The sequence below is a fragment of the Oenanthe melanoleuca genome, chromosome 1, assembly GCF_029582105.1.
Source record: "Oenanthe melanoleuca isolate GR-GAL-2019-014 chromosome 1, OMel1.0, whole genome shotgun sequence".
NCBI lineage: Eukaryota > Metazoa > Chordata > Aves > Passeriformes > Muscicapidae > Oenanthe > Oenanthe melanoleuca.
The window spans coordinates 73764127-73780610 of NC_079333.1; the positions used below are offsets into that span (position 1 = coordinate 73764127).

The 16484-nt window shown below is 35.0% G+C and overlaps 1 protein-coding gene across 1 annotated transcript in view; it reads left to right on the forward strand.

The window, feature by feature from the left end:
• Positions 1-16278, forward strand: part of TM9SF2 (transmembrane 9 superfamily member 2) — a 30356-nt gene extending 14078 nt beyond the window's left edge. Inside the window, exons 6-17 of the mRNA XM_056485441.1 lie at positions 574-698; positions 1557-1668; positions 3591-3670; positions 3766-3874; positions 3998-4130; positions 4382-4501; positions 6635-6692; positions 7304-7463; positions 8950-9101; positions 10077-10188; positions 10784-10955; positions 14919-16278. Of these exons, the coding sequence (XP_056341416.1) occupies positions 574-698; positions 1557-1668; positions 3591-3670; positions 3766-3874; positions 3998-4130; positions 4382-4501; positions 6635-6692; positions 7304-7463; positions 8950-9101; positions 10077-10188; positions 10784-10955; positions 14919-14986 (1401 nt within the window). The 3' untranslated portion in view covers positions 14987-16278. The remainder of the gene's footprint in view (positions 1-573; positions 699-1556; positions 1669-3590; positions 3671-3765; positions 3875-3997; positions 4131-4381; positions 4502-6634; positions 6693-7303; positions 7464-8949; positions 9102-10076; positions 10189-10783; positions 10956-14918) is intronic.
• The last annotated feature ends 206 nt before the right edge of the window (positions 16279-16484 follow it).

Here is a 16484-nt window from a genome sequence, read left to right on the forward strand (position 1 = left end):
TTGAGTTTTAACAGCCTCTTTAACTGAGTAAATTCCAAGGTGATGTTTCTCTTCATCTGAGGTTTGCATTCAGCATTCTTGGCTGCTGCTTGCTGTATATCCTTGTCCATCTTTGGTTTCAAAGTGGTTCTGTCACGGGAGCATTTACTTGCGTTTGTCTTGGGAGATTCTGTTTAATTTCTGAATAAAATATTCATTGTTTTAAAATAGCTGATGTTTTTGAAATGTTTCTGATAACAAAAGTTGTTACACAGTTATCTATTCAGTTTATTACTTAAATAAGATATCTTCAGTTAGAGAAATCTATTAATATATATATATATAATATTTTAAATAAATTTTTCTACTTATCAGTTGTATTAGACCGATATTAGCATTAACTTTTCTGACCTGTGCTTTTAATGCAAGAAGGCACTTACTGTCTTTGTAATTCCCAGTATCTCACATTCATATTTTAGGAGAATTTCTTGACAGAAAAAATGTATGCAGTCTAAAATTCTGTTATGCAGGCTTCTGTCTAAGGCTTTGAGATGTCTATATTTTTTGTATGTTTAATATCTTTTGTCATTGCAGTCAGAATTTCATGAAAAAGATACCTTTTATATTTTCAACCACGTTGACATAAAAATATATTACCATGTTGTGGAAAATGAAGCTCTGGGAGCAAGACTAGTTGCTGCTAAACTTGAACCAAAAAGGTTAGTAGTTGAAAGTAACCTTTCATCAAAAAGTGATCCATCCCAAGACACTTGCTTTGATCGGGGAACCTGCTGCTAGTCAGAAATGCTTTCAGATATGTGACCTGTTGATTACTTCTTCTGTTGATTCGATAGTGTAGTTAGGACAGTCTAATGTCATTTTGTTTTGAATTTGATGGACCTTCATGCACTTTTTCCTATTTGGACCAAGAAAAGATAAGACATGCAAGTGTTTGTGGGGTGTGATGAGTGTGTGTGTGCATGCATGTTGAACCCTAATTTCCCTGCCAGGGAATATTCTGTTTTGTATCAGAATAGGCCACCAGTGCCTGCTGCAGGCTTGAATGGAGTGCAAGATTTGATGTCTTCAGCAATCAGGATTTGAATAGAAAGGTTTCTCAGATACACTCATCAGTTGTTCTGGTGTCTGTGTGGCTTTTGCACACTGGTGTCTGTGGTATTATTTCTTAGCATCTTGTCCTTCATGGTATAACTGAGCTTGTTGCATTGTTGGTTCAGTTGAAAGTATTTTTTTCTGACAGAAGTTAGTAATTCTGGTGGTGTAATTTTTAAATGTGTTGGAGTTCATAGCAATACTAAGGCTTCTTTCATTTTTGGTACTCTGCTTTAGACACTGTGATCTATTTAGAAGAGACAAATCTTGTTTAAGAAGTTCAAGTTTCAAAAATTCCTGAACTTAGGATATGTTCCTTAAGAGTTCTGAAATTTATGAGACATTAAGTACAATTCTTATATTTAGGGGAAGAATCCTTGGTATGCTTTTTTAAGATGAATTAATTATTTCTTAAGAATGTTGTCAGTAAAATGGCTTTCATTCTATGTGTTTTCTTTCCACAGTTACAAGCATACTCATGCAGACAACCCTGACTGCTCAGGAGTACCTATGGATATAAGTAATAAGGCTAGTGGAGAAGTCAAAATTGCATACACATACTCAGTTACTTTTCAAGTGAGTACTAAGATTTCTGTGGTAGTTACCTTTTAAAATCACCCATTAATACTCTGGATTATGAAGTTGGACAATTAAAAATAGCTCAAAATAGTAAATTTATAATTTTAAAAGTTTATTTGAACTGGAATTTCAGAGGTGGCTTGGGATTTAACCACATACATCACAGTTTTGCATACCAACTCACACAGAGTGAATGTGAAATACGTATGTGGTTTTTAAGAGTCACACTTTCCACATCTGCCTAGGTTGTCTGGTAGATTATTTTTCAATCCAAGTCCTTTAGTCTGAGAAATTGTGTGTTTGAGCAAATCACTGTTGTAGGTAGGTGGAAGCTGATGTTTTTCTGCCCTCCTGCTGGAAAAGCTGCTTTCTCCAAGGTCTTCCTCCAATGGAAACCTGCAAAAGAGTAGGAACTGGTAGTCTTTGTTCTACTACTTGCTATTTAAAAGCAGAGGAGCAGTATAGCAGGCAGCTGTGATAGCTGAACATTTCTCATTCTGCTGACTAACAGGAGAGGGAGGTTTTGGTTTTGTTTTGTTTTGTTTTTCTGTAAATGGAGTTTGCTGGACAAACAGTTTATCAAAGTTTCTTACTCCTTCTCAAACTGTTTCCATGTTACTCTGAGTTCAAAATACAACAAATAGTATAAGAAATATACTCAGGAGGGATTATATTATATATATACTATATAATTATATTTTGAGAAATTATATCAGTTATGGTGCTGAAATGAATTTGTATACTGAAAAGCGAGTATTTCTGGAAACCTGTGAGAAGTTAGTAATTAAGAGTGACCTCAGCTTAATATTATTTTATTTTTTGTCCTTAAAAATTACATGCCCAGCTATGTGTGTGCAACTGTCTTATGCACAGTGTTATATCAATTAGAGGTAATCTTCTGAATTTCCATTGGGTTGGCAAACAGGTCATCTCAGGAAGACAAAAAAAAAGACAGTTTAGGTATGAGGAAAAATGCAGTTCTATCCTAGAGTCATTGATAACTGGTTTAGAAATTTGTTACTTGCTTTGAGACATGGTTATCTCAGTGAACTAGATATATGATTTTGACTAAATTTTTTAAACTACTGGGTTTTTTCAAAACCTGGCTTTACTGGAAAGCACTCTTGCTCTTGTATATTATAAATTACTGAAATAAAAGCCTGTCAGACACCTCGCCAATTTTATTAATCAATAGTAGTGTTTATAGTTTGTTTAATAGCAATCTTCACCATAATTAGCACTGTCTAATCATTTTTTTCCTGTTTACTCTGCAAAATAAAAAACCAAAAAGAAATGTTTTTTCTGAGGTGTTTCTGATCAATGAATGTTCATTTTGAATAAATTTAATCTGTTGAAATGCCTGGAGGAATAATTTGCTTCCCTCTGCTAACAGTGTAAGTTCCATAGTATTGTCTCCCCACCTGTCCTGCAGTAAAAGCTGTTTGTAATGGGGTTAGTAGTTGGTACTGAAATGAGGTTGTTATGAAAGCAAAGGATAATTTGGACAGAGCATGATCTAGACAGTGAAGTATTATGCTGGAGACTGTATAGCTTAGCTCAGTTTCTTGATATATGGATTTACATATGCTAAAAAATTTATGTTCTTTCATTATTCTTCAAGTCCATTCCATATGAGCTAATACAGTTCCTGAAGGGAGGACTCACAATTAAATTAATTTGGTAAGCCTTAATGTGTTAAGAAGACACAGGTGCTCAAATTCAGAACATATTTTGGTTTAGATTCTATGATTAAATCTTACATTTGCTCTAGGTGACTATTATTAAACTGTTCCCTGTAAGGTATGGAACTTGAAATTTCAGTTAGTCACGAGATTTAAGATTGCTTTGCACCAACATCAACTTTTAAATGTACGAGTTGGTACTGACTGTGTCTGAAATTCATGTGTTTACTCTTTCAGGAAGAAAAAAGTATCAGGTGGGCATCAAGATGGGATTATATTTTGGAATCCATGCCTCACACTCATATCCAGTGGTTTAGGTAAGAAGGAAGTTTATTGTACTGAAGTGTTTACATTGCAGTTTAAATTATGATTTTCATTTATTTTCTTTTTTTTTTTTTTTTTGTCTTTTCAGTATTATGAATTCCCTAGTGATTGTCCTTTTTCTGTCTGGAATGGTAGCTATGATTATGTTGAGGACATTGCATAAAGATATTGCAAGATACAATCAGATGGATTCCACTGTAAGTCTAAAATGTAACTCCTAAGATTTATTTGGAATGTAATTTTTTCAGTTAAATGTGTAGTTGTAGCAGGATATTTAAGTTGTAATCTGCTGTATTAAAATAGATGTATTTCTTTTACAGGAGGATGCTCAAGAAGAATTTGGCTGGAAATTGGTTCATGGTGATATTTTCAGGCCCCCAAGAAAAGGAATGCTGTTGTCAGTTTTTCTAGGTTCTGGCACACAAATCTTAATAATGACTTTTGTTACCCTATGTAAGTAAAGTGGGGAGGATTTAGTTGATGGTACATGATTTTTCACTGCTAACTGCATGGCGCTAGTACAAATAGCAGTACAGTTTTGTTTAGAAATTTCATAAAAGTCATTAGAAACAGCTGAACTGATGTAGTAGATGTGCAACTTAGTATGCACAGATTTTAAGATAACTGATGTACTGGTTTTAAGTCAAAAATAAAGTCTAAGGTTTCTAACCTAATTTCTAAAATTGTGCATCTTTGCTTCACAGTTTTTGCTTGCCTGGGATTTTTGTCACCTGCTAACAGGGGAGCTCTAATGACCTGTGCTGTAGTTCTGTGGGTACTGCTTGGAACTCCAGCTGGTTATGTTGCTGCCAGATTCTACAAATGTGAGTAATAGTTACTGAAAATGACAATGCTTAAGTTCATTAATGTATACTATCACTACAGAACTGATTTTTATTTTGCTGCACTGTTTGTAGCTTCCCTCAGGGCAACTTGGAGAAATGTGCTTACCTTAACAACAGAAAATATATATAGAACGCTTAACATAGTTACATTGTCTTTGATGTAATCATACCTAAAGGCCCTGAATTGCTCTTGCTGCTGTGTATTTGTGAAATTAAATAGTATTAGTACTAAGGTCATTACATCTTTGCATCAGAAGTTTTCTTCTTCTGTTTCCTATCACTGTGAGGGCAAGTGTCAACCTGCATTTAGTTTTAGTCATGGATGTTGCTGGTAACACACACCTGCACCCCCAAATTGTGAACCTCAGTTCTTGCATGACGGAGATTTGTGACCTCTTTTTAGCTAGCTCCCAGATTTTTTGGAGAATAATGCTTATGGGACTGTGGCTGGAGCACAGGGAGAAGGATTGTTCGGTGTTCTGTAGGTGTAGAAACCAACCCCCTTGTGTTTGTGCCCCTGACAATAATGTTTTCCCTCAGCTATTGTGATCCCAGGTATTTTTTCAAGACCTGTCTAGCTACCAGCTCGAATGGTTTACCCCTTTATCCTCTGCATGGTATTCCAATACAGCTTTTTTTAAATTACCTCATTCAAGGTGAAATGTGTTTTGACTGAGAGAGATTAATCTTTTGGACTACTTCAGTTGTGAATATAGGGGGCTAGAGAAGAAGTTTTTTCCAGAAGTTCAGCCTGGCAGTAGATATTGGAGTTCTTTCTTCTAACTATTTTGTAATTTTCATGTAGGGAAAACCTGTGGGAAGAGTGTATTTTGTAGGGAGTTTTTACACAGTGGTGGTGTTGTGATAGTGAATATCCAAGCCAGTTAGACTTACACGGAAGGAAATTTTAGTACTAAGAACATAACTGAGGCTGTAATTATTCTTTATATTGTGCGTGTATTATACTCTGTGTTTTGAAGGATATTTTGAAGTGTATTGACGGCAAATCGAATCCTGTGTCTTGCATGGAAATATAGTTATTAATGATAAAATTTCATATTTTATTTACTGGGAATCACTTAATTGATACTTGAATGTTTTGTTGAACTGCTAAGACAATGAATGACTGATTCAGAGATATTTTTGTTATAACAGGAAGTGGTTTATACTCTTAGAGCATGTAAACATAAATGGGATTTTTTTTAATAGTATACAAATAAAGTAATGTGAGAAAAAACAAAATGCAGCTGAAATGAATGTCCAGTTTTAAAAGTTGAGATGCTTTTTTTTTCCAAATTGCATTTAAAAAGGGAAACCTGAGTTGATATTAAATGGTTAATCTTAATAACTGCTGTCACGTTCTACCAAGTTTTTATGAAGAAGTAGAAACCTAATTAAAATCACTCTAGCCATAATCACTTCTGACTTGAAATAAAGAAGCATGTCATTATGGCAGTGCTCTGATGAAATTATCAGCTTCACTGCACTCCAGCAGGATATTTTCATTTGAAAGTATACTGACTAGAATTTTTATCAGCACTGTGCAAATTCATAAAGATTTTCTTAAAAAAAGCTATCTTTGGTCTTTTGGTATCACCACTGCTTAATGCTGTTAAGACTCAAGAAAACATCACTACTTCTGTAAGCATGTTAGTTCTGACTCTTCTGTAAGATTCACAGGCAAGACTTATTTCAAGAAAACTGTTAAGCTTGGTTTTCACATATTTATGTATCTTTACCTACTGAAACCTCCAGTCAAATGCTAGAAAGCTTAAATTTATTAATCACTTCAGGTATAAAATATTTTTAAAGACTTCGAAATACTGCAAATCTGCTCCCTCCTTTTAGTAGATAAAGTGGTCAGAGACACAGTTTTAGTTGGATACCTTTCCTGACCTTGGTCTGAGATGTTTTGCTTTGAAGTTCTGTGATTAAGCAGGCGGATAAGGAAATCTAATTTTATTACTGAATTTTTAGTTTACTGTTTTAAATTTGCCATGATAACACATTATTTGAGTATTTGCAAGCTAAGTATAATGGGTAAATGGTCTGGAAAATTAATAGCTGAGCTTAATGCATGTGTTAATATCTGTCAAATGTTTTAATATACAGCATTTGGAGGTGAGAAATGGAAAACAAATGTCCTGCTGACATCATTCCTTTGTCCTGGGTAAGTTGAGAATATTGCCATGATTAAGAGAATTAAATTGTTTCTCTGATATGCATAGCTAATTTTTTAAATTTCAGCTATACATGTAAATCTTAGATTGTCCCTTTATTCTGAATGCTGCAAGATTGTGCTTTTGACAAAGATGAGTAAGTGGCATATTATCCCTAGATTTGTTTTGTGAGCATTTGTTTACTCTCACTACATAAAAAGGTTGATAGTAGTAAGTTTTAGGCCCAGTTTTTCATTGTTTTCTTTTATTCTCTGGACTGTTTCTCTGACCACACTGTAGTCAGTCTTATATAGTGTCATATAATGTATAACCACTCTGATGATTTTTTCCACTTAATCACAGCAAGCAGTCTTACCCTGAAGTGTAGTTAAGACAAGCATATATTTGAAATAGCTTAGTTGGAACGTCAGCGCCTGCTGGAGTTCAGTCCCACTAGATTAACAAAGAACTGCTTGTCTAACCTCTTGGTTTTCATAATGCATGTGTCATTTGGTTTTAGCAGAGATTCGCACTAAAATCTTAAAACAGTGCCATTGTTTTGTCAATGTTACTAAATGTTAGGAAGTATTTTTGTGCTCTAAGTGTGCTGTGTGTTTTTCAGAATTGTATTTGCAGATTTTTTTATCATGAATCTCATTCTCTGGGGAGAAGGCTCTTCAGCAGCTATTCCATTTGGTACCTTGGTTGCTATTTTGGCACTCTGGTTTTGCATATCTGTACCACTGACGTTTATTGGTGCCTATTTTGGGTTTAAGAAAAACGTAAGTGTTTCTGAGAAGTTGTTTTTTTAAGTGTATACATGCATAAACACACACAGATATTTTTCTCTGTCTAGGCCATGACTGAGGGTAGCACCTAAGCTAGTTGCACTGTTGGCTCCAGGTCTGTTCGGTTACTTTAGAACCACATTAGATAACCAGTCCTGGTGTCCAAGGCTATTACACATGGTTGGTGGCAGTGATACTTCTCTGAAGCAATTTGGGTTATCATTGTATTTAACTGAGTGACTGGTACAGATAAATCAGTGATTTGAGCATTTTTATTTTAATTAGCATATTTTCCATATATTAAAACAAGTACTTGACTTAGCAAACATCAGGGAAAGCAAATCATGCATTTCTGGGTTTCATCATGTATTTCTTGTCCTTCTGCCCTCTACACTGACGATGTTACCTGATCAGATTGAGGAGTTCTGTGAAATCTGTTTGCAGTGTCCTGTGTGTCCTGTAAATGGTTATCTCTGCTTGGCAGACATTAATTGTGATTTACTCCTAAACCAATCCATTTCACATATTTGTATGAGGGCTTCTTGTGACCAAGCATTTCATAATTTGGTGACCAAATCATTAAATAATGAGATTGGTTCTTTTTTTCTTGAAAAACAGTTTACTATCCCCAACAAATAATTTTCTGTAAGTGCAGATACGTTTGTGGGTTTTTTTCCCTGCATAGGAAGCCAGGATTCCATCTCTCTGTAGATCTTCTTCAAAAATTTTTGTTTTAGAAGGTGCTTTTTAAGTCAGTTGTGTAGTTATCTTCTTTTTCTTAACCAGAATTCAGTGAGTTTTTTCTGATAGCCATGTTGAAATTCTGTTAAGTTCTCCTGCATTGTACAGGTGTGTACATCTTCTTTTAAGGAAGGAAGATTTGATAAGCTAATAGGGCAATGTGGTAGGCATCACAAAAACTTGAAAATCTTATCAGAAAGGAAGTATCTATTGATGCTTTTGTAATCTTTATGAAAGGGGAAAGATGCAAAGTATGCATGTATTTTACAGTGCCTTATATTGTTTTCTCCCACCATGCTCATCCATGCATGTGTCTTAAACTAGGATCAAATTGCCAGATTAAGCCCTTTCATTAAGTTTATCCTAGTGCGATTCTTGAAGTAAGTCCTGGAAAACAACATGTAGGAATTTTTGGAAGGTGGAAACAGGAGTCTGCACCACCACTACCCCAGCTGAAATGTATTAAAACAGCTCAGGCTCTATATCAGATGATAGGTAGGCAAACATTAAAAGGGAAATCCAAAATATCTGTCATTGTGTTTTCAATAAGAGCTGCCTTTTAGTGAGTTTGCCAAGCAAGTATTGGGGTAACTGAGCTGGGAACGAAAGCAAATGTTGTGTAGCTGGGTATGCACATGCCCAAAACAAAGAGTAGACTTTTTGCTACCACTCATCACAAAAAGAAAGCAAAAATGTTTGACATTTTATTTATTTAATTGTTTTATATTTTTGTTTAAAGGCTATTGAACACCCTGTTCGCACAAACCAAATTCCACGCCAGATTCCTGAGCAGTCATTCTATACAAAGCCATTGCCTGGCATTATCATGGGAGGAATTCTTCCTTTTGGATGCATCTTTATACAGTTGTTCTTTATTCTTAATAGTATTTGGTAAGTTCACTATAAATAGAATTTTCTCTGTCTTAAAAAGTGGTTACCATAATACTGGTTCAATACAATTTAAATGTTAACATCTTTTTAATATTTTGTTGTTTCAAAGATACTCAGTGCTTGTTGTGCTTGTTGGGGTGTACAGAGAGGTGCCTGTGATATGTTTAGCAATTTGCAGCTGACCTACCTTCAGGTAGTTTGTTGTTTTCTCATGCTACTCTTCTGACTTCATGTGGAAGTGACTCTGAAGCTGATACATGGCATATAACTTGACAGTAGTAAAGTTTATTTTAATAAACTTGAGATTTTTTGGTAGTTGTTATTGGGCTAGAAAAGTATTACTACTCTGGGGAGGAAAAAAAATAACCAAGAACAAATTCTTGTGAAATCTTTATTTAAACAAAAGAGTAATTGTTTTTGAAAATAAAGCATCGTAGACTAGTCCAGTATAAGTGAATTTTGATGTGAGCTCACTGGCACACTAATCTACTGTGAGGAATTTGTCTTCCTTCTGGCACAATTTAGTTATTTGATCTTGTTAAACTGTTTCTGAACCTTGAATAGATGCCTCTACCCAACACAGACAGCTACAGCATTTGACATTTCTTGTTATTTTGGAGCTCTGCCCCTTTGATTGAAATGTGAGGTGAAATCTATGTTCTGCTGAAGTCAGTGGAAGAGGTCATGCTGACTTCAGTGGAGCTGTGATTTCACTGTTATGTTTAGTCATTTTTTTCTCTAAAATCCCAACCAGGGGCATGGTTTGTCCTTGCTTTCTTAGTGTTCTCAGACTGAGCTGCCAAGGTTCCTATTCTTTAGTTAGAAAATAAATTAGTCAATTGTATAGCTGTACAATTGACAGTATTTCAATAGGAAGGGGAAATACTTAGGGTGAAGGTGATGTTACTACGTATGAAGAAATAATAATAGCACAATGGCCATTTAAATTTATTTTTTTTAAACTCCCTTTTATAGGTCCCACCAGATGTATTACATGTTTGGCTTCCTGTTTCTGGTATTCATTATTTTGGTTATTACATGTTCTGAGGCTACAATATTGCTCTGCTACTTCCATCTATGTGCAGAGGTAGGAAATATTTCAAACCTCATAATGTTCTAAGAATGCTTAAAAAATTTGTAATGCTTTTGTAACTGAAAAGAAGTATTTCAGAATTCAACATGAACACTAGTGCTAGATGAGATGTACTTAAACTACATCTTTAAAAAGTGAAGCAGGCTACTTTTGGCAACACTTGTAAGAAATATTAAAACCCTGCACTGGGTATTGCTGAGACAGATATCACATCTTTAGATTCTCAGTCCGTGTTTTGTGAAGGTGCTAAATTAATCCATTAATTTTGTTCAATCCAATATCATTTTGGACATGAGCAGCCTTGGGAAAAAAATCTCTGGCTGGAAATAAGTACATCTGGCTTATTTGGGGTTTTAGGATTTTGTGTATTTGCTATTGATCCTTAGGTAACTTATCTCTAATTTTTAATGGTGTAATTAAAGCAGTATTGATTATATATAGTTCTTCTCCCTCTAGATAAAAAACCCTACAAAAACTTACTTAAAGTCATAATACAGAAAGTAGCTCTGCATTCCCTAGTAGGGTCAGTGGGCTAGAGGTGTATACAATATTTCTCACACATCTCTATTTTTTTCTTCACTCTTTCTAGGACTATCACTGGCAGTGGCGTTCATTTCTCACTAGTGGCTTCACTGCAGTTTATTTCCTAATATATGCAATACATTATTTCTTTTCTAAACTGCAAATCACAGGAACAGCTAGCACCATTTTATATTTTGGTTACACCATGATTATGGTTTTGATCTTCTTCCTTTTCACAGGTAAGTGTATTGAACCTGAATTTTAAATTTTGAATCTGCCTTTAGTTTTGCACAATAAATTCCTTGGCAAAACTGATCTTGATAAAGAATTATAAATTTATGTATGCCTTTGATTTTTTTTTTTTCCAGGTGTAGCATATTGCAACTATGTGATTACAAATTTTAATAGAAGAGATAAGTGACGATGAGGCAAAACTACTGCTATTTGAGATGTGGCCTATAATTAGGTCTACAAATATGTGATAAATCCTTTTCCAGATTTCATTCTTATGATAGGCATATGACAAACTCAGTTTTTAAAATTAGTTGTCTTTGGAGAAGCGCGCTTCAAATCACACACAATCAAGTATAAAGTTACAGTGTCAAGATAAAAACTGCAGATTTTATGGAATAGCTGGAAGGAAAAGAGAGGAGTAGAAGTTGACAAAGAATGCCTTTTTTTTTTTTTTTTTTAATTTGCTCTTTTCCAGAATGTATTTGCCTTTATCCCAATTGCATTGAAGTGGCATGGGAAGCAGACAGAATTTCTCTGACATTTTTTGTATCAGTCTTGTCAGAATCTTGTAATCTTCATTGTGAGCATTTGGAAAAAGCATCTGTCTTAGGTGCTGCATTTCAATTTCCTTTTCAGATGAGGTCACAAAATCTTCCATTGTAGTCTTCAGTTAGACAGAAACAGCCCTTGTTTAGGGTGGAAAAATGGCAGTGAAAATGCAAGAAGTCTCTTTTCAGACTGATGCAAGAAGGCAGCCACTGCTAACTCCTCAAAAAAATCAGAAAAATTCTGTATTCTGCTCCAGCATAATGCAGTCTATCCTTATATACTCTATCCTAGAGCAGTACTTCTGAAACTACTTTGAACTGATCAATGGTTTAAAAATTTCAGGCTTCGTGTTGATGATGACTTTTAATGATTCCAAAGGCTTGGATATGTATTTATGTATAGACACTGTCTTTTGAGGCCTCCTAGACACAAATGGCTTTTTATCAGAGCTTTTAATGCAAATCTCACTATGACTATTAAGTAGAATCTTCATTTGCACTTAACATAGGAGAACAGAAATAGTGAAAAAGAGCAAAGAACTAAGAATGGTGTTCTTTTAAAGTGTAACAATATTTCAAAGACACTTCCACTTCAGCTAAGGAAATGCTGAAGCTGTTTGCACACTGTGACTGAATGCAGATGATGATGAACAGGAGCAGTGGCCTGCAAGGATTTTCTTGGGTCATTGCCTGTTACAAGGAAGAAATGAGACTTAAGAGCATTATATAATCTCATGGAAAAGTGATCAAAAATGTCCCAAAAGTGGTCAGTTTTATCTTCTGTCCTTTGTTTTAAGTCAGTCTAATGTGTTTTGGCATTGCTTGCAGATAGTTTGTAATTTATCTCCACTTTTATTCATGTTTCTGTACCAGTTTACAAGTCATTCTGAATGCATAGATCAGAGATTCTGCCTCCCTTGCTCACTTTTTCTTCTTTCTCACCCTGCTTTTCTCTTAATCTTTACTTCTGGTCTGGGTGTACTGATAGTTTCTTTGAACTAAAAAATCCTAGGATGTGTGATTGTTCAACTATTAATGAATGTGTACTGCTGTTTGCAGATTGATCTTAAATGCAGTGCAAACTTAAAAAGTAGTGTGAAAAATAATAAGGCCTTACATAAGTGTAAGGTAAACTAATTTAGTTTCACCAGCTTTTTCAACAGATGTTCAACAAGTCTACCTGTAATAGTAAACAGTTTTGCCCAAAACCAGAATTGTGTTTACTCTGTCTCCTTTGTTCACTCCACTTGTGCTGAATGCATGCACTAATTCTGAAGTGGATTCATTCAAGACAAAGAGGATTTACAAAAATTTTCTATGCTGAGACTTGGTTTAGCTGCCTTTTTGTATCTCAGTTACCCATATAATTTCTATCTTTTGCCCTTATTCAAGTCAGTCATGTCATGTGACAATCTAGAGCCATTAAGATGTGTCCACTGTATTCCCTTTTTCCTTTGCTCACATGTTCACTTTGAGTTGACCAAGTGGCTGTGCAGCACCTGCCAGCAAATTTTTAGGGTAGGTTCACAAGCATGCAAAGAAAAGGGTTTATTCTCAGCCCCTTTCAGCTGCTTTTGTGGCAGTTATGTTACTAATTGGGACAGTGGAAATGCAAGTCGTTCTGTGCAACTAGAACTAAGTTTTCAGAGTCTGGATGCTCTTGGATTTTTTTAAATTTTCAGTTTCTGTGTTGAAATACATGGGAAGTTAACCACATAGAATTGTAAAGCACTGTGTGCTTAATGATTTTTTTACCTACTTCCCACAGGATTAAGTGCAAATTGCCTATTAATTTGGGGAAATAATCCTGTTTCTTAAGACTGAAGAAGAATTTTGTCCATTTAGGTTTATAGGAATGTAAAAGCAGATTATGTTAAGTTCTTTGAGATTTACTGAAGTTCTCTGAGATAAGGATTTACAGAAAAAAAATCAGATGTAGGGTAAAGGGACAGTTCTCCATTTTTTGAAACAAAGGAATGTATTAGGAATTTAGCAAAAACTCCTCCCAAAGGCAACTGACTTCCCATGTCAGGATGATAAAAAAGCTAAAAAGAAAAAGTCATAATTGTTGTATGAAAGCTATTCTGCTGCTGCTTACTCATCTGTGAAAAATTGTCAGGATTGGGAGGAAGGGTTTTGATGGTGCCCTGCTGCTATGTCGGTGTAACACATGCTTCAGGCACTTGCATCCATACTGCATTCCAGGTCATTGATCAGACTCAGCAGGCAGAATACCGGGAGCTACATGACAAATCTTTGATTCACAGCTGGGATCACAACTACGTATCATAGTAAATGAGTCCCTTAAACATCAGTAGTTTAGCAAGTGTAAAGTGAAAAAAAATGACCATGATATCATTCATGGTTCCTTTCAAGCTTTTATAGACAACAAGTTAGCACACAACTTTTGTTGTCTCTCTTACCAGATTTAAAACAAAGGAAGTTTTTCTCCTCTAAAGAATTTCCTTGATGGTTGTATAAGTTAAGGATATGATTTTAGAAGAGGTACTTAGGCAAAAATCAGATAATCTTCAGGCTTTTTTCCTGCCCTAGTTTTTTTGGGAATTTAAGGTTCCTGTAACAGGTGTTCTGAGCTGCTGTTTAATCCAATATCATTCTGATTGAGACTGAATTTTGATGTAATCCAGTTAGATTAATAAAGCCCAACTATATTAACTATTTCACTTTCAAAATATTTTTGTTAAAAAGTTTCTTTTGGACTTATACAACGAGAAGGGATTCAACTGTTTTTATCCTGCTAGAAGAATGATAAGTTATCAGGGAAGTGGTCTTCATCCTTCAATTTTAGTTCAAATCTGTGTGTACCTTTTGACTGTCGTGTTTCAAAAGTGTATGTTTTTAAGGTATGTAACACGTTTTCAGTAGGACTACAAGTTGTGTAGTAACTACACTGTGGTTTGAAATTTGTATTAACTCAGTCTGTGGAGAAATAAAGGTAATGTTCTAGTTTTCTGAGGTTTTTTTCTAAGTAGTGGGAACTCTGATGCTGTTATTAATGTTTATTGAACATAATAATATTCTGACAGCTGAGCAGATCAGATGAAGTGTGTGTCAGTAGTCACTGAGAAAGGGTGAAATGGAGCAGTGTGAAGGAGTGGGACTGCAGCATACTGGAACAACAAGAACAAAATGTAAGACAAATAACACAGAAACATCTTGCAGCTAGAGTCTTCCACAGGATCTGTTCTGTGTTCCTGAAAAGAATGAGATAGGTTATAGAGTAGTTGATGCCTGTAAGGACCAGGTACTGTCTGTAATTTTCCATTATCTGATCTGATTGATGTGCTGAAGGCTAAGGACAGCAGATTGCCTATACACGCATCCTGACTTATAAACTACACATAGAAATTAACGTCTCCTGTGTCAGTGTTCTAACGTAATTTATTTTCTCTCTTTCAGGGACAATTGGATTCTTTGCATGCTTTTGGTTTGTAACCAAAATATACAGCGTAGTGAAAGTCGACTGAAGAAACCGATGTAAAGAGTTAACACAGGAGAGGTTTAATCTTCATTAACGTAACTTAAAAACCTGGTCTCGTTGATGAACTTGAGCTTTATCAGAAGTATTGGCTTCCTATTCTTTGAGAATGAAATGCACCTACTTTTCCACTAACACGTTTGTATTGTGATTTAACAACCTGTTTTCATTCAAACCTTAATGAAGATCAGAGTTATGATATTTATGCTTTTGTAAATACAACTTTACTTTAGAAGAAATGTTAAATTCTAATGGCAGAATAGAAGTGGCTGTATTACACAACTTAATGATACTTCTGATCAAAGTACAACTGTAAATAGGTTTTTCTAGCTTGGTAGGTGGGATGAATTATTTTTCTTTGAGGGAAATGAGAACTTTTTATTATGCTAACTTTGAAGGATGACTCTTAAGAAGTGTTGCTTTTAGTCTGGATGTGATTTTTATTTTTTACTGGTGTTACGTCCATAAATATTCTGATTTCTGTGACTTAATTAGTTTTGGTGTTCTTGGCCTTTTAAACTATGTGCCTCTGAGTCCTTGAATTTATAAATTCATAATCTAATAAACGTTGTAAAAATGTCTTCATTGACTTATTACATATTATAAGTTCATAAAAATATGTAAATACAATTATATTGAAGACAGATCTTAAAGATTGCATAGAGTATTTTATGGCATTTTCTATGGTTTAATGTAAATTGACACACATCTAGATCTGCAAGAATTGTGCTAAACAGCTATAACATGGACATGTGATTGTGGCGCATGAGAACTAAATTACACACACATTTAACAAAACCACTCTGCAGCATTAATCCAGTCCTTAACCCTGAGACATTTCCAGAGATTGCAGTGGAGTTGTCACTATGTTGAGAAGATCTTACAATGCATGAGTCGGCATTCTCTGCCGATCTTGCTTTTAGATCTCAATGATGCATATTCTATAGAGCAGCTATTGCTGACTGTACTTAATGTAGGTTAAAAAATAAAAGAGGATTACTATTTTTGCCTTATATTAAGAGACTAATGTCAATTTTGGATGACTGGCATTAAACCTGTATTTGCCTTTTTTTGGAAATGGAGTATTTTGTTCAAACCTTGTTCGGTAGTTTTAGACACAAAACACAATTTGGTTGGTAAAATTTTATGTAAAATTAAACTTCATGTACCAATTACCATTCATGAGGTTGGGGGGTTTTATTCTTACCAGTTTACTTTTCTAAAGGACCTTAACCTGATGATGCTTGAGTATTGGACCCAATAAAAATAATCCTTGGTTAAGGTAACTTGTCATTATTATTAACCTCCCAGAAGCTGGCACATCAAGGCTTCAGGAGGCATTCCCACAATTGCAGTGCTCCACAACCCTTCCCAGATGAACCACAGCGTTTGTGCTCTGCCTGTCACCAGACACAGCTCTGCTCAGACGTGGACAGGTTTGTTCTTGTGCCCCTCCCAACATGCAGTCACTAGGAAATGCTGATTTT